General features: G+C 32.8%; 1 protein-coding gene across 3 annotated transcripts in view; it reads right to left on the bottom strand.

Annotated features, from left to right (window-relative positions):
• kn (EBF transcription factor knot) overlaps nt 1-23,068 on the bottom strand; it is a 379,602-nt gene that overhangs the window by 302,709 nt on the left and 53,825 nt on the right. For all 3 annotated transcript variants that reach the window (XM_072538021.1, XM_072538019.1, XM_072538018.1), the window contains exon 4: nt 16,481-16,544. In XM_072538021.1, coding sequence (XP_072394122.1) covers nt 16,481-16,544 — 64 coding nt within the window. The remainder of the gene's footprint in view (nt 1-16,480; nt 16,545-23,068) is intronic.

The raw sequence follows: 23,068 nt of genomic DNA on the forward strand, positions 1-23,068 counted from the left end.
TTAATAGGCCAGTTCTAACCATAAAAATATTTTCTCTCCGTTATTCGTGTTTTTCACGTCGATCTATGTTTTTACTTTGTCATCAGAAAGAATTGAACAATTAAGTTATTTATTTAGCGCTGAATTTAGTTAAACATACATTTTTATATGTTAATAAAATATTTGACGGAATGACAAGCAAAATATTTATTGTATTATTTTGCAAAACCAGATAAATAAACCAGAAATTAGTTGTTCGGTAATTTGAAGTTATTATATACTCCAGTCCATGTAAATGAACCTCTAAAAAGTATACGAACAAGCTGAATTTCACTGAGAATATCAATTTTGGGACACCAAAAAAGATGCAACAAAGTTTACCACACCTACCCCTGTTATTCCACCTAAAACTCCCCCTTGAAGGGGGGAAAAACCTATTTATCAAGAATCTGTACGCCGTAGAAAAAAATGTTTTAAATAAAAGTGTAACTGAGATAATTTTGAATAAAAATATTTAGTAACGTTTTTTGTATAGAATAAACCGTTTTCTCAGAAACAACGCCTGGTGCGAACGGCGATTTTTATACCTCGAAATCAATTTGTATCAACTCGACGGTAAAAATTCGATATCTTTTGATGAGAGTGTCCTATAGACAGTAATCAAAATGTGTTTTAAAGGAGAAGAGTGCAGCTTTCGGCTTTAATATTTGTGTTTTGCCATAAATAAGGTTCATTTTTATAAAAGTGTAAAATTAATTTTTGCCATTTTTTACGATTCTCATGAGATCAATAAATATTAGCACTTTCATTGACCGATCAGGAAAAAACTTTTATTGTTAGAGCCTTATAATTGAAACCTTTTGCATGAAATTTAGGTTTTGAGTTTTTGGCAACAAATGTCAGTCATTTGAAATATGCCTAAAAAACGCTAAACTTTAATATTACAAACAATCTAAAATCTTTAAAGCTGCTTGTTTTTGATTACACAAGTACTTTTTTCATATCTACACAACTTCAGCTACAAATTACATCTAATGTCGTCTTCGTGGAGGCATTTCCTGTAACGTGTGGTTATTTGTAATGTAAAAGTATAAAATCTGCGCTTTTTAGACATATTTTAAATGCCTCATTTTAAAGGTCGAGGTTGCCAAAACCTAAAATCAAAATTATTTAATGTTGTAGGTTTTAATGACTAGTCTCTAACAATAGAAATTACACTACAACCTAACTTAATTGATAAATTTAATTTTATTAAATATTTATTGAAAATATTTATAGAAACTGACTTTATTTGCGGCCAAATACAAAAATTGGATACAAAAGCTGCTCTCTTCACCATTAAAATCCATTTTGATTTTTAATGGTGAATAGAATGGTGAGGTAATAGAAATCTTATTTAAAATTGATTTCGCGCATAATTGACACTCAACATCGCTGGTCATTTCAAGCGTTGCATTGTTTCTGAGAGAATGGTTTATTCTAAACAAAAAGTGGTAATAAACATTTTTATTCAAAATTATCTGAGATACATTTTTTATTTGAAATATTGTTTTCTACGGCTTACAGTTTCTTATGTAATCGATTCCATCCCCTGCGAGGAAGGTTTAGGGAGAAGCTTGGGGGTACGAATGGTAAACTTTTTCGTATATTTTTGTGGTCACAAAATTGACATTCGTATCATTTTTAGGATAAATCTCTGACGACTGGACCATACCAATATGTTTTTTTTCACATACTTTTTGATTGCATAGTCTATATGGTTGCAATTGGCAACTCAACGTAAATCTTTGAAAATCTTCACAGTCCGTAAGTCTTCGAGTTGAAATGTCTTCTAGATATTATTCAAGCAAAGCTTCTATACTGGAGTTGTATTATCCTTTGTCTATAGTAAAATGCCAAGGCGAGCATAACGAATGTAGCGCCACGAAACGGCGTCACGGAAGTAGCGCCACAAAAAGGCGTCACGAAAGTATCGCCACGAAACGGCGTCACGAAAGTAGCGTCACGAAATATCGTATTTTGTGCCATTACTTTAACTGGAAAAAAATGTAATCAGTTAAAAGGGTCCATTTACGCAACGAGGGGAGTGCGGTATATAACATGTAAACTTTTTCAATTTAACTAAAATCCATAACAAGGATATTAACTAACAGTAGTTTTTTGTAATTCTTAAATATTTTTTTTTGTTTATTTGAATCATCTATATATTCACCACGTGTTTATTAAAATTACACGTGTAACTACAATAACTACAAGTAAATAATAAAATTACTTTATTCGTTTTTAAAAATATTCTTTAAAATTTAAAAATAAAATGAGCAGAAAACATAAAATGAGCTTCGCGCTACTCTAGAGTACAGCCACTGTATCACTTTTTTTACAACTCCAGAACAACTGAGCTGATTTAGCTAATTTTGATTTTGGAATATTTGTAGAAATCTAATCAAGGATTAGAATGTGAAAAATTATGATGAAATTGTAAGAAAACTAGTAAAAACAACAATTTTATTTTCACATACAAACAGTTATATATACTGCTATGAATTGACGTCAATAAAACCGTGACTATCTTCACGTCTATTTACTTTTTTTACGTTACACGCGAAGACCGGAGTTCAAATCCCTGCCGTGAAGAATTTATTTTCAGATTCCACCTTGTTCACGTAGAAATTACAATAAAAATCCACGAGTATATACCTAATAGTATGAAAGTATGAAAATACAGGACTGGGATCGAGCATTAAGAAAGAGGGACAGATTTTATGTCCCTTATGTTTTATGAGGAGAAAGATTATAAAATAAAATTAATGCTAAATCGGATAAATTGTATTGATATTTATTTAGATATTTTCCAGTGCCACTATACAGAGTGGAAGCGTGGATTATACGGACGTGGAAGTTCTCGCCATTTTTTCACACAACTGCGCAAATATTCGCATATTCAACGCATTGTTTCGGATTCGGTTTACTGTATAAATACAAATTTTTAGCAACTTAATGTTATCTCTAGATAACGCAGTGTATTGCTTATACTCCGGGTGTATTTGGTTTTAAAAAACCAAATTTGGTTTATAAAACCACGACAACGCTCAACAATGGCAGGTGCTCCATCTGTAGCTACCGAGATAATATTTGATACACGATTTGATTTCTTCAAAAAGTAAGTCTTTAAAATATAAAATATTTATACTACTTGAGTATCGGTTGTCAAAGTTATTGCAAATAGCAATCCTTTGTAGATTATTTGATCCATAATAAAACAATCATATGCCAATAATATTGCTTCATTAACAGGTAAAATTGAGTCTTCCAACTGTGTAGAGAAATGGGTCGTTTGCCAATTATACAACATGATTTCAACATCGTAACTAATTTCATCAATATACCTTTAATCTGTGTTGTTACTTACAGAAATTGTTTTAGTGATATCAGATGCAGGTTTGTGTAGAACAGTTTTTATCAACAGCTGGCAAAATTAACTGTTATCCGATAGTATGCGGTTTTCCGGATTTTGCTATAAGCAACGAGATATTGTAAGACGCTTGCAAACCATCATCGTTTCTTTGTGACTTCGTAGCGGACATTTTGTCCAGCGTGGATCTCTGCTAAAATTTTTCTTGTTTAATTTCAAATTTTACCTGTTTTATCAGGGTGACAAATTCTCAGATGATCTTCTAGCTTAGATGGCTTCATATCGTCATTAATAAAAACTTGGTTGCATAAAAGGCACAAAGGAATTTTTTTGTACAATGAATGATGATTGAAATTTCGTGCTAATGGCCACTATTTTCGTTTTATAGACACCCAATTAATTTTTTTGCCCAAGCAGACCACTTGCAGGTTTTTATCGACCCCTGGGGATCGATATAGACCACTTTGGGAATCACTGTGCTAGATGATTATCAAATTGTTGGTTTTTCATTTGGTACCATTAAATTTATCAAATACTTTGACGGTAAGGTTTTATTAAAATAGTAAAAAAAGTGACGTATGGTATGTATAGTATAGGTCATAAGTGTCAAAATTAAGCATTCCTTATAATAACAAATGTTTGAAAGAAAAAAATTGAAGAAGGAGACCTATACACTATTTTTAGTACAGTAAAATTATCATGAGAAATTATAGTCCTATAATAATTGCCACATTATATTGCATCATATTCTTTATGGACTGGCCTATTCGCCGCTCATTGAAAACACTACATTCTTCGGTATTATTATGTATCTAACGTATGTAAGATATTTCTTTTCGCCGAAGGTTTTTTTCGGATCGGTTCTTTGAAATTGATGCCATGACCATAAAACTTTAGATCGATACCGATAAGCCAACTTAAAAAAGAGAAAGTAAGTCGACGAAATAAGGAGTTTTCAAAGGGAAGAACCAGTTTTTTACAAATAAAGGTAAGAATATTTATTGATATGATACTTAAATGGATCTACGATAATTGCTTACTTTTCTGATTCTTGTAATAACAACTAGAAAAAGTGACAGTGGATATCAGATAAATGGATCTTGCTTTGAGCGTACAATTATATATAATATATTGTATAAAATTTTTACTTTTAAGTATATTTTTTCTCTTAAATTAAACCTCGTTTAATTCAAGAGATCTTAGTATAAGAAATAATGAAATAACCTCTTTCAAATTGAACCATATCATGCATAATACAACTCACTGTCTCAGTTTAAAAAATACTGCAAAATCAGGAACTTTGTAACCAGCACCAACATTAATTTTAATTTATAACGTGTAACAAGGTTGATAGTAATAAATATCTCGAATAAAGTTAATTACCATAAAAAAAAGTAGTAAAAATCCTACAAATTATCGTACAATAACATTAGCCAACACAACTTTTAAACTGCTGACACGGATATTTTTCAATAAAAATAATGAAAAATACATAATCAGTAAAGAATAACAAGGTTTTTGAGAATATATATCACATACTATATATGCTATAGTTATAAGTAAACAAATTAAAAAACATTGGAATATACAGGGTGTTTCAAAAAAAGGTAACCCCATCTCTAGGCTAGGTAAAAAACTGAAAAATAATTGCTTAGTAAAAAATTTTTGTAACGCCATCCGTTTTCAAGATACAGGGTGTTGAAGAACAAAAAATTACTACCAGCATCAATTACTTCATAATTTTCAAATCAAAATATTCCGAAAACGGTACACAGTATCGAGTTTTACCAAGAGTACCTTTTTTGTGTAAAATTTAATGATGTTAACTTGACTGTTGAAGTTTACTTGAAATTTTGATTAATAATTATACTCTTAAAAAAGTTATATTGACTAATACTTAGTACGATCCGTGTAACTAGCGCCCTCTATGAGAATCAGATATAAAAACAAATTCATGGGATGTATCAGCTTCCAAAACATATTCGTATAAAATTTCATTACAATGTTGCCAGTAGTTTCGGCAAAATCGTAAAAAATGCGTATCTTGAAAACGGATGGCGTTACAAAAATTTTTTACTAAGCAAACCATAATTATTTTTCAGATTTTTACCTACCCTAGGGACGGGGTTACCTTTTTTTGAAACACCCTGTATAAAGCCTGCCTATATATTTTATAGATCTGACTAAAGCTTTTACCTTTGTTAAAAATGTGTTAAAATCACTTAAAGAATATAGACTAACAGACTAAACATTAAAACTCACAATTAAATGAAAATTGAACTAGAAAATGAACTACTATCGAAAGTAGATTCTAGTAGATTCTACTCGAGAAACTGACAGAACGTCAAAGCAAAATTTCAAAAGGTTCACGACATATTGGAAAAAAAAATAAGTTTTACTGTGTAATTTTAAGGAGCTGGAACTCTTTTGCATGCCTCAGTATATGGGGTTTAAATAATTACCTACATTTTTGTTATATCCTTTATATATAATATCATATTATTCCTGTTATAAAGAAACTTTACAGATACTTTCGTACACAAATAATTCGTTCAAAACTAAATGATCTGGCAAACTTATCTGATTTTTTCTTATAACTGCTAGGAAAAGGAATGTTTAGTATTCATATTTTGATAATGAGGCTTGTTATCTAATATTCAGTTAAATGTGATATAATTCTAGGCTTTATTGACTTTAAAAATGATTTGACAAAAAGAATGGACCTGATTTGACAAACTTATCATTTAATAATAAATCTATACGCCCATTAAAAAGCAAATATCGGTCTTAGGTAAAACTTGCCTCCAGAATTTTTCATAAATAAGATACTGCGTAAGTATTCTTCCATTTTACAACTACTATTTAACATTTAATTAAGAAAGTACCTGAAGCAGGTACATCTCTATAAACGGATATATTATCATGCATATTATAAAATGTGAAGATGAGTTATTGTCCGACAAATCTGAACGCATTTAAATACTGATAGTTTGAGTGGTTGATGTAAGTGAGTTTTATGAAATTTTTGGGAACTATTTTGGGTATGCTGTGAACAACAGCCAACAATACTTTCTTCAACTAACAATGCAAGGAAAGATCGGGGGTAAACAAGAATTTGATAAAAAAAAAGTTGTCTCTTCAGAATCTTAGCTAAAAGACCGGAATAACAAGTAATAACCTGATCAAATTGGAGTTAAACAGAATTATTTGGACCAACGTGATATCCAACATCCTTAAGGAGTAATCTCATAGAACGTGGAGTGGCGTTCTTTATCGGCAAAGAGCAATAGTACATACGTACTAGAAAAAGACAAAATATAAAGGCGGGAACAAACATAACGTGTAATGCCGTATTTTTTCTTAATATTTGTGGTTTATGATCCCTGTGATAAGTCTATTTATGGCAGGAGAGTGCTATCCCGTCGGTAAATCGTCCCGGTTCAAAAGAATCGGAAGCATGTCGAACCCTTCGGACGCGGCTAAGAGAGGTACTGTCACTTTCGTTATAGTATAAAGAGGAACCTTTTTATACTGTGCTTTCGTGGTAATTTTACTATGGAGGGGTCTAACCAAGTTGTGTTGAAATTTTTATTATTGTATAAATATCCCAACTTAATAAAATTTTTACTGCCAACACTGATAACGTACAACATATTTACCATCGGAATGGTTCGACTACATTTTGGGGTGAGTAGAGTGCATCATTTATAGAAATTAATGATAATCGATTTTTAATATTAAACTAAAAGTGTACACACTCTTTACATAATATCCAGTTAAACTAATTTGCAATCAATCTGCAATTATTTGTTATTGTTGTCAATACACAAATCCAGTTTTATCAGCAAAATAACCACTTTTAGTAGAGGCCTGTTTTAGCAGGTAAGCAGGGTCGGATCTTTTTGACATAATATTTATCGAGACTCGCTCTACTTTTCCCCAAATAACAGGCAATTATTTTTAGTGCCTTAGAAAACTCCAAACTTCAAAACTACCTTCTTCCACTGGGAAATAAAATTCAACCAATAAATTTAGTCTTTCTTTTAGATTATCTAATAATTGCATATGTATGTATTTATCCAATAAACAAATGGTGGATGATTTTATGAATAATCATGGCCCAATAGATATAACACAAAGTGAAATTGTCAGAAAAAGAAGGTTAGATACACCAGCGGAGCGACTTGTTCCCGCCAATTTATATCCTACAATACCGCACGACTTGCTAATCAATGAGTTAGAAAAAATCGGTGTAATTCCTGTTTTCCCCATGACATCCCTAAAATCAAGTGCTTCCCTGCCGAAATACAATGACATTATTTCATCAGTTCTCACAGTATAACACTACCAGAGTCATTTACGCATGTTTTTGACAACATGTTATATAGAATATTCATCTATCAAGACGGTTTATTATACTAACAGTGCAACAAGTAGATCACATAGCATCATAGTGCTCCAAACCGCCAGCTCAATTTAATCCCAACCAAAGCAATGTAAAATAATTTTCCAGCCAAACAAATATATCTTTGCAAAAATCTAATAATACAAATTCCTCTCAATGTAAAAAAATGTCTATTTCTAATGATCCAGAGGTACCAAACTAAATAGATACTTCAAGTAAGGACAGGTATATAAATAATGAACCAAAACGTAAATTTGACGAAATTATTTTAACTGAAGCTGGTTAATCTTCAAAACAATGTAACGTTTTTCCAACAGATAAAGTCCAATTAAAAATTAAAAAAAAAACAAAAGTTAGTTCAGTAAATTGTTCAGTAACTTACTTACTTGAATCTGCTAAAAACTTAGAAATCACTCGCCATCTTTCATTCTAAACTTTGACTAACTTAATATGCTACTAATGAATATTATTGGTTTAACAAATCCTGTAAAGCTGATTTAAGAATATACTACAGACCTACTAGCCTTGACCCATGTGCTTAGTTAAATTTACCTCTATTTAAAGGAAAGATCCGTAAAAAGCAAATTCGCCTCTATAAGGAAAAAAATCTTTATTTACCTTGGTAATGATGTATCGGACTGGAAAAGTGACATATCTCAATTAAGCCAACATTAAGATTTAATTCCCTACTCCTATGGAATACTGATGGATTTTTCCATCGTCTTGCTATGCTCTAACACCTAATTGGTAAGCAAGATTCTGATGTAATATGCCTACAGGAAACAAATCTGAAGCCCAAAAACAATATAATTCCAATCAATATAACTGTCTTCGCAAATATAGCTGCTTAGAACAATCAAAGTGAAATGCTCCAAGCTCTAACACAATGTAGAATAGATCACCGATACATATCCCTAATCAGATATATCTATCAGCATGCTGCAGCCTGTGTAGGACTTAATCAAGATACTCGGACCTTTCGTATTGAAAGAGGCGTTTGGCAAGGAGACAACATGTCTCCTAAATTATTTACAACTTTGCTAGAATACGCTAGTAAAACAATAGATTGGAACGAAAAGGGCATCAGTGTAGATGGAAAATTTTGAAATAACCTTAAATTTGCAGATGATATCGTTCTTACTGCAGACAGCTTTGATCTAGCACAGATAATGCTCCAAGAACTCAATACTGCCATAAAAAGAGTTGATCTTAAAATAAATTTTTTGGGCCTTGAGATCAGAATAAGTCAAGACAACCAAACAATCGAGCTGAAAAGAAGAATAAACCTCGCTTGGGCTCCATTTGGAAAGATGAAGGATATTTCTAGGTCTAAGATTCCAATGTGTCTGAAAAGAAAAGTATTTAATCAGTGTATTTTGCCAGTGATGACCTACTGCGCAGAAACCCTAACACTCACAAGAACAACAGTGAGTAAACTACAAATTGCGGAAAGATCAATGGAGAGAGTAATGTTAGGGATTTCTCTATGTGATAGAATACCCAATGCTACTATACGCAAAAGATCAGGAGTAGCAGACGTTATTGAAAGGATAACACTAAACTGGAAGTGGGCAGGTCATGTAGCAAGATCAGTTGATGACCGGTGGACAAAAAGAATTTTGGAATGGAGACCCCAAATACAAGCTAACAGAAAAAGAGGTCGACCCCCAACGAGATGGACAGATGACATAAAAAGAGTGACTACAAATTGGATTCAGATGGCGCAAAATCGGACTAAGTGGAAAAGCATGCGAGAGGCCTATATTCAGCAGTGGACGTTAAGGGCTAGTTGATGATGATGATGAATCATTATCTATCTGGGAATATCAAAGAGCCCAAAGCCATTACAGCGTTAAGTACACACAAAAAACATAAAACTGATCCCATTGTTTTTCAAGTCGACTAAATTCAATTTTAGCATACGCATACGCTGAGAACATTGACATAATAGGGCGTAGCAAGCGAGATGTTGAGCAATATTTCCTAGAATTGGAAATGGCGGCGAAACAGGTCGGTCTAGTCATCAACAAAGACAAAACCAAGTACATGTTGGTTACTAAGGATCCCATAGTAAACGAGGAACGGGAAAAAGCATTTGTAAGTCACATCTTTGAACGTGTTGACAGCTTCACATACATTGGCTTGCTAGTGACTACTACCAATAAAACAAGCTAAGAAATTAGAAGACTAATAAACCGTACAAATAGGGCATACTGTGGACTCCAAAAGCAATTCGATTCAAGAAATATCCAAAGAAAAACTAAAATTATTATATACAAAACATTGACGTTTTTTAATTTCGAAATACACCAACTCTTTAATGAATTAGATGTCCTAACATTTATTAAAACACAGCGACTTAGATGGGGCGGACAAAAAATACAAATGCCTGACGACATGATTGCTAAAAAGCTTACGACAGGAACACCTATAAGGACACCGGGACTTAGGGATACTAGAGATCAGAAGATGGTAACACGTGGCCAGAAACCGAACACAATGGCTACTAATCTAAGAGCGGGCCAGGATCCACATAGGATTGTCGAGTCAAAGATAATGATGAAATTCAATTATAAACCAAGAATACGATGACTGGATTAAAAAATACACAGATGCATCCAGAGGTGAACTTAGAGGAAGCAGCAGTCGTACTCGCAAATGATTCTTTTCAATTTAAATTTCCTTTATACTGCCAAACTCTTTGGTTTGTTTAAAGCCATCAAACATGTCAATAATAAAAAAAATCCCTTGCTGTCTAGTTATTTTCGACCCTAAACACCTTATTGAAAAAATGACCAAGACCGAACAAGTTTAAGAAAATTTCAGAAGAGTCCACTGCCAGAAGTAGAAAATCAGATCTACAGAAAATCAGGACTTGAAACGTATAGGTATACTCATGCATACTTCTTCTCAAATAGTAAACGTTCAAAATGCGAAACTTGCAATGCAGTAGACAGTATGTATAGAGCACTGTCCTAAATATGTAATTAAAAGACATTCTTACAATTTTCCAAATAACCTAAAGGCATTACTTTTGTTTCAGACAATTAATTAGGTTACTTAAAATGTATAAACATGTTACATAAAATTTAATTGTTACAAATGTCACAGGAATGTCACTAACAAAATTATAAATAAATTAATTATTATAAATAAATAATATATTTGCAGTTAAACATAGGTAAAATTAATTTGCACTAAAAGTATTTAGGACTAAAACGTTTTTATGCGATTTTTCGTCATATAAGAGATTGGTGTTAAACCCCAAGATTATCTTCCGCAAAGTTGTTGTTCGACCCTTAGTAATTAGAAAAGTTATGGAAGTTAGACAACATCCCTTCCTACGATAAACCTCGGCCTAACCTGGACACTATCTACACTCGACGAAGTCCGAGGAGGGAAAAGCCGCACAGACAGACGCACAACGAAACTCGGATGGCCGCAAATTCTTCAAGTTTCCACCACCTCCTTATCTTTAGGAAGCCCCATCTCCTTGTGGTTTCGTCCACAGTTTTGAGAGAGTTGTTAGTCAATGTTACAGTAACTGCTTCATATGCGAACACTTTATGCAGAAGCTAATTATTTATATTGTCTCTTTATCTTTATTACTAGAAACTTAAAATTTGCCAAGTGAGTAAATATATTTCAAGTAAGTCGGGAGCAAAAATACGACATAGGTTTGTAAAGAGTTCAACGTAATTAAAAATGACCTGGCAGGGAAATGTATTTTTTGACTTGTGTAATATTTCACACTGCTAGGCTAGATATAGTGATTGCAATTGCGCTCCGAAAAAAATATATTTATTTAACATTAACTCTACGCAGGGTAATGAAGGACAAACGACAGTGATGACTTATGAAGAAAAAGAACAAATAAGAAAGTAATGGATATCTACAAGCAACCAAGCATATTACAAAAAGTGATTTTGATTTGTGGTGGATCAAAATAGAAGTAAGAAAACTATATTTATTTAACGTCAACTCTACGCAGGATAAATAAAGGGACAAAGGACAATGACGGCTTATAAAGAAGAACAAATAAGGAAGTAATGAAGCTCTGGAAACAACCAAACATAATAAAAAAAGTGATTTTGATTTTTGGTGGATAAAAAAGAAGTGGTTTGGAGAGGTTAAATCCGATGTTAAAACTAAGAATACCGAACTGGGAGGAAAAGACAAAAAACAGAGATAAGTGGACAAAAAGTAGTAAAGAAAATATAAGTAATGAGCCTATTTTCTATGTATATATATATATATATATATATATATATATATATATATATCTAAAGTATTCAACTAGTGAATTCAGAGGTTTAATCGGTCATTCAGGTTGGCAAATAAAAAAAGAAGTCAACTACTTCATAAGTTTATCGAAGACGTTTCGCTTTATATTTCTAAAGCTTCATCAGTCTCTAAAATATAACAAATGACATAGAGTTTATAAGAAATACAGATGTTTATAGTTCATAACTTACAACTCAATATGTAGTATATAATATACTACATATTGAGCTGTAAGTTACGAACTATAAACATCTGTATTTCTTATAAACTCTATGTCATTTGTTATATTTTAGAGAACTGATGAAGCTTTAGAAATATAAAGCGAAACGTCTTCGATAAACTTATGAAGTAGTTGACTTCTTTTTTTATTTGCCAACCTGAATGACCGATTAAACCTCTGAATTCACTAGTTGAATACTTTAGAAATATAAATTGACGGTCGTAGTCTTTACAATATATATATATATATATATATATATATATATATATATATATATATATATACATAATATATAATGTATGTGTATATATAAACATAATATCACTTCTTATGATTTTAAATAAAGTATAAAGACTCAATATGGACCAAAAAACTAATTGACTGGCGCCCAAGAGAAGATAAACGCAGCAAAGGACGACCACCAACACTCCGGATGGACAACATAAAACGAATATCCAAGAAATGACAACAAGACGCACAGAACCGTGAAGAGTGGCGAAAAATGGGAGAGAGCTATGTCCAGCAGTGAACAGAAGAGGTTGCATGATGATAATGATAAGAAACAGGGAAAATACCAGTCTAAGAGTCACGTTTTAAAATTTTTTTTTGGATAATTCACTACAGAATTTATGCTGGAATTTGGTTTCGGTGATAATCTTGATACAAGAAAGGCATTTTTTAGCCTTATAAAATTTAAGAAAGAATTCGATACCGTTAGACATGGAAACTTAATTAAAATTCTTGAATGAGTAGGAATAGACGACGAAGACTTAATAATTATACAAAATCTATCTAACGCACCACCATGCAAATTAGCAGAATTGGCCTAGATACTTTAAAGTCAATTGAAATGCTCCGTGAGGTTATATATACAAGCTGTCTTCACTTGAAGATTCTTTTTGAGTGGGGGATCATCCCATTCTGGGTTTGGTTTTACATTTCTGGTGTGACTTTGCTGATTTCACTACTTTTCTTTATTTTTCTCTCTCTTTGATTGTCCATTCTATTCCAATTTCAATACTCCTTAAGTCTTCTTCCACTTGTTTTGTTGTCTCCATCTCAGTTTAGGTCTGCCTTTGGTTCTTTTACCTGGTGGTATCCATTCCGTTATAATTCTGTACAGATTGCTCTGCTCTCTTCTCGTTATGAGTCCATACCATCTAATTCTTTGTGATTTTATTATTCTAACCATGTTCTCCTAACCCATCCATCCTTGTATTTCGTGATTCATCCATTGTCTTGAATACTATTCGTTTTTCCTCTTTGGTCCAATATTTTTCTGATAATCTTTCGCTCAAAAACTTTCTATTGCTCTTCTTCTCTTGTTATTAATGTAAATGTTTCTGTATCATATACTACTATTGATCTTATGATCGTTTTGTAGATTTTTATTTTTGTGTTTCGGCTTATCTTCTTATCTCTAAATACTCCAGTCGTCAGAGACGAAAATGCCACTGAACCTCTAAAAATCATACGAACAAGCTGAATTTAGCTAAGATGTTAATTTTGGGATCCCAAAGAAGATGCAAAAAAGTTTACCACTCTTACCCCCGGGCTTCCTCCTAAAACTCCCCTCGTAGGGGGGTAAAAACGCAAAAAAATTTATTTACCAAGTATTTGTACACCGTAGAAAAAAATGATTCAAATAAAAAATGTAGCTGAAAAGATTTAAATAAAAATGTTCATAAGCATTTTTTGTGTAGAATCAACCGTTCTCTTAGAAACAACGCTTGAAGCGACCGTCGATTTTGCATGTCAGTTACGCGCGCGAAATCAATGTTCAATAAAATTTGTATCAGCTCAACGGTAAAAATTCGATTTCTCTTGTTTTAAGTGACCTATCGACAAAAATCAATATACATTTTAAAGATAAAGAGTTTAGCTTTCGTATGCAGTTTTTGTATTTTGCCGCAAATAAACTCAGATTTTATACAGGTGTTAAATAAATAAACATGGCGCGATTTTTTTCATTGTTTATGATTCTAACGAGATCAATACAATATATCCCTTTCATTGACTAGCCACTATAAAGTTTCGAATACTAGACCCAATTCAAAAGTAAAATTAGTGAAAAAATTCAATTGATAGTGAAATTAATACAATTCAGTGAAATCAGCAACTGAATTGTATTCAATAATAGTGATATTAATACAATTAAATAAGTAAGTCAATAATAATTAGTGGTATAGTAAAAAGCCTTTTAAAGCAAACGTAAAATGTTCTCAAAGGGCGAGACAATGTGAAATAAAGTTCAGCACAACAATATAAATTCTCAACAAGTGTATCTAGCAAGTGAACAGCAAATACTTGCAACGATTGGTAAGCTCTGCTAATTTGATTCGTACCACTGGCAATTAGATGAGGTTGTCGGTACGACATAGCAATAATTTTCATTTAATTTTTAATTATTATTTACATAAAGTTGAGAAACTGCAACGTATGTATAATGCGTGAATGATCAAAACAACTAGCAAGCTAGAAACAAATGATAACTTAAAAGTTACGTAGTAATCTGGTATTGACTATTGCCATAACTACCTGGGTAAGGACTGTTTGACATAGAAAAATTGAATTAATTGCAATGACAAAATTGTCATTGGGAGTCGATATGATTGGAAGCCAAAAAAACTGATCTTAAGGTAATCCAATAGTAGAAAAACTAGCTGTCCTATTAATGACTTAAAAGCATAAAATCGTTATCTAAGGTTATTTTTATTTCTAAGAGTGTTTACTAAGGTTTTCACTTTTCGGAAACTGCCAATATCTATTACAGTGTTGCCTTTTTACTTATGTAATATACAGTATGATGGAAATATATGGAATAAATTCATTATTTCAGAAACACACGACTTTAAAAAAAAATGTTAAAACACGACAATTTTAATTTTTGAATAACTATCAACTGATATATCAATGTGTTGGACATTACGTCATCAGTGTCGGCGTAATCACGTAATCGTCGATTTCTTTAAATACAAACCCTGGTCACGCTACAGCTCATTTGAAAGGTCTTTGCATCGATCTAATCACTTGAATATTTATTTCTACAGGGTTCACCAAAATTTTGAACTTTGTTAAGTAACATGGAATGACGTTGATATAAGATCGAATTCTGCGAAACCATTGTAAAAAAATGTAACAGAGATCAGGATTTCATACAAAAGGTACTTTTTTCTGATGAAGCGTCTTTTATGCTAAACGGTCACGTAAATCGCTAGACATATCGATACTGGGTAAGTGAAAATCCCCATTCGATGGTAGAGTATACACAGATAGAAGATTGAAGACAATATCACGAGAAGGTGAATGTTTGGCCGGCATTATAAACAATCAAATTGTAGGGCCATATTTTTTTTTAGGTAAACTTAACTGCTTCTCGTTATCTAGAATTTCTTTAGGATTATCTATTGCGACAGCTGAATCAGCTATTTACAAATCAACATCACGGCGTTGAAGTACGAAATTACCTTAATAACGTTTTCCCAGGTAAGTGGATAGATAGAGGTGTCTAGATTTGACTCCGTTAGACTTTTTTTGTGGGGATATTTAAAGAGCAAATTATATCAAAATCTACCGAATTATGTAGAAGAGTTGAAAGAGCGCATCAGAATGGAAATTGCACAAATAACACCTGAAGTCATCGAAAACGTTAGGATAATTGTATTTAAGTAAACATTTATTGTAAGTTAATTGTATTAATAAACCAAAGTTTTAATTAACCCTGTAAAAATAAATATTCAAATGATTATGTCGTTGCAAAGGTGATAAGGAGACCTTTCAAATGAGCTGTCGCGTGACCTCGGTTTGTATTAAAACAAATCGTCGATTACGTCATTTCGCCGACACTGATGACGTAATTGCCAACACATATATAGCAGTTGATGGCCATTCAAAACTAAAAATTGACGTGTTCTAAGATTTTTTTAAAATGTTGTCTGTTTCTGTAATAATGAATTTATTCCATATATTTGCATCATACTGTATAATAATTTAATATATTATTTCTATTTATCATACAAAAGAAAATCAGCAACTATTTGTAAAAATTTCAAATCATAAACTAGAATTCTTACAATTAATGGAAACCAACCAAATTGTTATTACTTATTACTTAAAATGGTTATGGTTTTTAAAATGTTATAAAACATGTTACCTTCGAATTAATAAATGCTAAACTTACCATTGGCGAATAGAAGTTGTAGCCTATATTGGATTCCATTATTGGTTTTTTGTCCATCAGCTTCCTGAAAATAAAATAACTTTTGAATAGGGACATTTTTTTCGATAATTGACTAGTATTATTGGGAGATCAGAAATATCAACATATATATTCATGTACGAATAATTAAATGTTTTAAACTAAAGTTTATTTGAAACTAAGTCAAGTTTAAATTAAAATTAAGTCAAAACTAAAGTAAAATAAAACAAAAAGACGGTATTAGATTTAATTTCGATACAGGGCATCCGTCAGCCGCATATACGTATTTCAACCTCATTAGGTCTCATCAGAGCGACATATACAGTTGCTCTTATCTTATGATTTCTATTGTTGGAGTAAAATTCCTTTTCAATTCGATATTTATATTTAGCGTCAATAAATAAATAATTTTTAATGCCATATTGAGCTAAAATTATTTCCTGATTGGGAAATGACACATTTTTTTTATTATTTCTTTATGTTGTTTATTAAACAATGTTTAAGAGAGCAAATGTGCTGTATTAACATTTTAAATCTAAGGGTTTAGAGCGTAGTATAGCGTATCAGGATGTATGCCATTAATGTTAAATGGAATTAAGGCGAAACAAATCCATTCTGTGTAAGTACCGAATATTATAACGAATATTGTTCTGATTTAACAACATATACAATTCTAGATACAGTATACAACTCTGGAGAAATACCAACAGAATTTCTAAAATCTGAGTTTATTGCACTTCCAAAAAAACCAGGAGCCAAAAAATGCGAAGATTACCGTATTATAAGCCTCATGAGTCATCTCCTAAAATTGTTCCTAAAGACAATTCATAAGAGAATCTACAAGCTGTGTGAAAGTCAAATTTCCCCCAACCAGTTCGGGTTCACAAATGCTGTTGGTACTAGAGAGGCTTTGTTCTCAGTAAAAGTCTTATTCCAGAGATGCAGAGACGTCAACTGCGACGTATACGCATGTCTGGTTGATTACGAGAAAGCGATTGATCGAGTACAGCACGCCAAGATGATGCAAATAATAAAAGAAACAGGAATTAACAACCAAGATCTGAAAATAATTAGAAGTCTCTACTGGAATCAGACAGCAAATCTCAGAGTTAAAAGTGAACACACTGACTATGTGAAAATCATGCGTGGAGTGAGACAAAGCTGTATTTTATCTCCTCTAATCTTCAATCTGTACTCAAAGAATATTTATCAAAGCTTTGCACGAAACTGAATAAGGTATTCTACTAAATAGTTGCCGGCTAAACAACATCAGATATACAGATGACACCATAGTATTTGCGGACAAATTAGAAGACCTACTAGTTCTTATGAACAAAATCACGTATTAAAGTCAACAATATGGACTCAATATAAACGTTAAGAAGACAAAGCTTATGATAATTAGCAAGAAAAGAATTACAGAAGGTCAACTCTACGTCAACCAATCCCCCGTAGAAAGAGTGACGCACTACAACTACCTCGGCACCATAATAAATGAAGAATGGAGCAACAAACAGGAGATTAGAGCACTCATCGGAAACGCTAGATCCACCTTCAATCGGACGGGGGCCTTCTTCAAGAGTCACAACCTCTCTCTTGATACAAAAGTAAGAATGCTGCGATGCTACGTCTTCTCTGTCCTTTTTTATGGTGTTGAAGCGTGGACCTTGAACGAAGATATGTGCAGAAAACTGGAAGCATTTGAGATGTGGCTATATCGGAGAATGCTTAAGATCCCGTGGACTGACCGAGTCACAAATGAAAAGGTCCTCAGAAGAATGAATAAGAATCGAGAAGTACTGACCACCATCAAATCTCGAAAGTTAGAGTTCTTCGGACATATTATGCGAATAAATTCAGATATACTATCCTTCAAGCCATCCTGCAAGGAAAAATATTTGGAAAACGAGGTCCAGGAAGAAGAAAAACATCTTGGTTAAAAAACCTTATAATTTGGTTCAATACAACATCTGTGCAGCTTTTCCGCGCTGCTGCAGATAAGATAAAGATTGCCATGATGATCGCCAACATTCGTAACGGATAGGCACATAAAGAAGAAGATTGTTCTGAAGCCTCTGAAAGCTGATTTTCTTGTGGCATGTTAAAGTAATTACTATTTAAATGAGAATAAGCCACAATTAAAGGTTAAAGTAAGTTTATTGACGTTTCAATTTCCACTTCGGAAATCGTTCTCAAAATACAAACGTTTATATATTTTGGTTCAAGATTCTTCAAGAAAAAGTGAATGGCGAAAGTGGACCAGAAAAAAGATGTATTTTTGGCTACAAATTTTTCTTTTTTTTAGCTTGACTATCATTAAGCTGTTTTGCAAATTTTTGACTATCAAGACAGCCATGATAAATGGTACCATGGATAACTATGACGATAAATAACATATAGAACGGCTAGGTACCATAAGAGAATTGTTAAATATAATTATTCTAAATATTTATTTTTTTAAACTCATCTAGCAATATATACCCCAACGTAACATAAACGAAAATTGCGAAATCCATTTGATGGACATTCGTAGTAGTTCGGGATACTTATCACAGTAACTTTACGTAACTTCAAAGAATGTTTTAACTTCAAAGTCGCGGGCGATGGATGTAGAGAATATAATTTCCATGAAAAGATACAACTTTAAAATGGACCCAAGCGGCAAGCGTCGGCGTTTAAGTTTGCTATGCGTTACCATAGTAACGGAACGATGCCGTTTACTAAAATGCACAATGGAGAGAAAGTGAGATGAATAAATACAGCGTGTTCGACGCGGGTAGCAAGTTGTACAGGAGAAGAGAGTTCGAGTGCGGCATGTTTTTGCCATAGACGCGACCCGCGAAGGATAATTTAAATTTGGTTTTGAAGATATTTTATTTGCCGTATTAATATTTTTTTAAAATTCAACAATGTAAAAATGTTTAGAATATTATATCCGTTTCTTACATATTGTCTGTATGTTTATCATTCTAATAAAACTACAGTTTGTAATACTATGTATTTTCCACAAACGTTCAAACAAGTGTGTGGGACCAGTAATACTGTAATTTCGCATGTATTTTTCCTGTCTATCAGTAAACGTTATGAAAACTCTGAACACAGATATGAACTAACCATATAACCTACCTGAAACAGTCTTGTATTCTGTTTCTATTGAGTTCTGTTCTGACGAAGCGATAAATCATTAGCCTTATGGTCCTATAATCTTCGCAAACTTTTGCTCCTGGTTGTTTAGGCAATGGTACGAACTCTGATTTGAGCCACTCTACTGGTATTTTTCCTGCCTTGCATATTTTATTAAATATTTAAGTTGTTATTTTTATTTGATCTGCATCTAATAGCTTTAGCAAGTCTACAGGAATTTCATCACGTCCCGGTACCTTTCAATCCTTCATTTGTCTAATTGCTGCCGTTATTTACTTTCTGTTTATCTTCTTTGGTTATGGCAAGATTGCCTTTATCATCTGTTATTTTTTCGCTGTTGCGTTTTCAGAACTTTCTAGCTATTTCCTTCACCTTTCGATAGACATTAAAGTTATCATATCGACTCTGATACTCCTCTATTTCTTGACATTGTTTTGTTTTTTATTTCTCTTTGGCTTCTCTTATCTTTCTTCTGACGATGGTATGTATTCTCTTATATTCTTGGAGATTTTCTTTGTTTTTTTTGTCTGCTCCATAAGTTCAAGTATTTCATCAGTCATCCACGATTTCCACTTCTCTGTATCTTTCTTTAGGTACTGTTCTTTTATTTATCTCACTGTTTGTTGTATAGTGGTCAGACTTTTTACTATAGTCTCTGCATTTCTGCATTTTAGCACCTTTGTATTGAGGTTTTCACTCACCTTCAGTCGAACATTGGGATCTTTCAGTTTTCTAATATCATACTTCTTCATAGACTTACTTGTAACCTTCTTCATTCTGACTTTACAATTACCTACAACTGATATATGATCAGAATTTATGTCTGCCCCGGGTGTGTTTTGACAGATGTACAGCTATTCATATACTTTTTATTTACTAGCATGTAATCAACCTGATTTCTTACAATCCTTCCCACAGAATTCTGTGGTGATTTCTAGGTGTACAATTTCCTTGGGTGTAGCTTAAACCAGGTGTTCATTATTACTAATTGATTTGCTTCCGCAAAAATTTTCAATGTATCTCCCCGATCTTTCCGGTTTTCTAGTCCAAATGGTACAACTGCAGATAATGTTTTGCTAGCCCCAACTTTGGCGTTGAAGTCACCCATGACATTTGTTAGGTCTTTTTCAACCTTTTTACGACTTAATTAATGCTATGGTATAGTTCTTCTACCTCTTCTTCTCTTTCTTCTGTTGTAGGTGCATACACTTAAATTATATTGATGTCGATTGGTCTTGCTTGCAGTTTTATGAGCATCACTCTTGCTGAGATTAGGATGAAGTTGTCAAGGGTGCATTTTTTTAATACGGTGATGAATGAAACAATAAAGATTGTAAAGAATGCAGGACTGACGAACTATATACGAACACATAAGATAAGTATCCTACTCTGTTCGGATTAGTGGTTTAGGAGAACAACCTAGCAACTAATATTATCTGCACTTTTATTTCGATCTGTAAATACGTAAAAAAACTCTACATATAAATATGGAAAAACGAAACCATAGTTACAGGTATGGATAGACCTTCAAGTTAGTAATAGAAAATGCCGCCATTGATATAATCGTCCAACTCGATCACCCAGTGTTATAGGCTTCCTAGATAAACAAAGATTCTTTTATTTATACCAGAGAATGCACAAGCTGGCTCAATGTAATCAAACTAAGTACATATGATACAGCATACGTTTTAAGTAGCTATATTATATATCGGGTAGGGTCGCCTATATTGGACCGGCTCCTAAATTGGACCTTTGCAGATTTGAGTGAACCGACAACAAGTGGTGCTATCCATTAATACCAACTAGAACTACATCACAAAATGTTAGAGTTTTAACACGTGTGCAGCTGTAAACAACGGTTGAGAAAATATTAGTGTTTTCGTGATTATTTAACTTCCGATACAAAGATACTACTACTTACCTTTCAAGTAAGTAAACACAACATTTATATCTTTATTTCTAAAGATTTAAGCAGAGAAGATTTAAGCAGTGCTATTTCCCCTTTTTGTAATGGTTCTTATGGGCGTAATGAACGTGCAAGGTTATTTAAAGTACCTAAAGCTACACTAAACAGAGATCTCGAAGAGAAAAACCAACAGGCAAATAATGCCATTAAAAAAAATTAGCAGGTTTACTGTCTTTAATGAAGAAGTTAAAGCAGAATTGGCTAAGCATATTTTGATTTTCGAAGAACAAATGTTCGGGATGGGCATACTAGACGTCCGCAAACTAGTATTATTGAATTGGCAACAAAAAACAATTTAAAAAACAATTTTGACACAGATAAACGTATGACAGGCAAGAAGTGGTATTATGACTTCACGTCAAGACATAACGAAATATCGTTACGGCAGTCGGAGAAAACTTCAATGGCAAGGGCTGCAGGATTTAGTAAAGCACGAGTTGATAAATTCTATGAACTTTTACAAATAATTTGTGAAGAGGAAAAATTGACTGCCACACGCATATTCAACGTTGATGAGATAGGCTGCTCAACCATACAACGGCAATGTCAGAAAATATTAGCCAAGAACGAACGAAAACACCAAATTCGAAGCATTTCTAGTGGAGAGAGCGGAAGTAAATACTACTGTGGTTTGTTGTGCTAGTGCAACAGCGCAGTTTGTACAACCCATGATTATTTTTTAAGAGGAAACGTTTTCATGAGGAACTTTCATTAGGTGCTCCGCCTGGCAGCATTGTAACTATTAGCGGTACTGGATATATCAGAAATAGTTAAGGCAAGCCTTAAGGCCCCTATTTTGTTATTATTTAGGTAAAAACCTAAAAACTCGACAAATTGTCAAGTCACACCACACACAGGTTCGATATTGGATTCTTTAGAGCCTTTCAAAATGTTTATGGAGAATGCATTCCAAAATGGTAGCGGAATAACGTGATTCGAACTTTATCAATGTTTCAGGTTTCCGGGATAATTGGAGAGGTTTATGGGCTTGCTCCTACAGTGAGAAACGCACAAAACGCTTTTTGTGCTAGTTGCATTTGGAGTATAGATGAAAATGTTTTTAAAGAAACTGATTTTGCAGCTTCAATGATATGTGACAGTGCATCAAACTCTAACCATTAATCTCAACAAGAAACATTCTTTTCTAAAGAAGATAATATTCCATTGACATAACGTCATATCCTGAACTGAAATAATCCTATTTTAGTTCAGGATATTTTGCTGTAACCTATAAAGGACTCAAAATCATAAAAATTTGCCACACCCAGGACGCAGTTGAATTGACTAGTTTTTCATACAAAAATGAACTTGATTTAACAGCTGAGTAAAATCGGTTAAAACTACTTTAAAATTGTCAAAAATTGGTTGTGAAAAAAAGGTAGCAAAATTAGGTGTAGCTAAATCTGACAGCTGGTATTGTGAAATATGCGAATCTAAATCAGTCGAAGAAATGATCCAAT

The sequence above is a fragment of the Diabrotica undecimpunctata genome, chromosome 7 (genome assembly GCF_040954645.1).
Source record: "Diabrotica undecimpunctata isolate CICGRU chromosome 7, icDiaUnde3, whole genome shotgun sequence".
Lineage (NCBI taxonomy): Eukaryota > Metazoa > Arthropoda > Insecta > Coleoptera > Chrysomelidae > Diabrotica > Diabrotica undecimpunctata.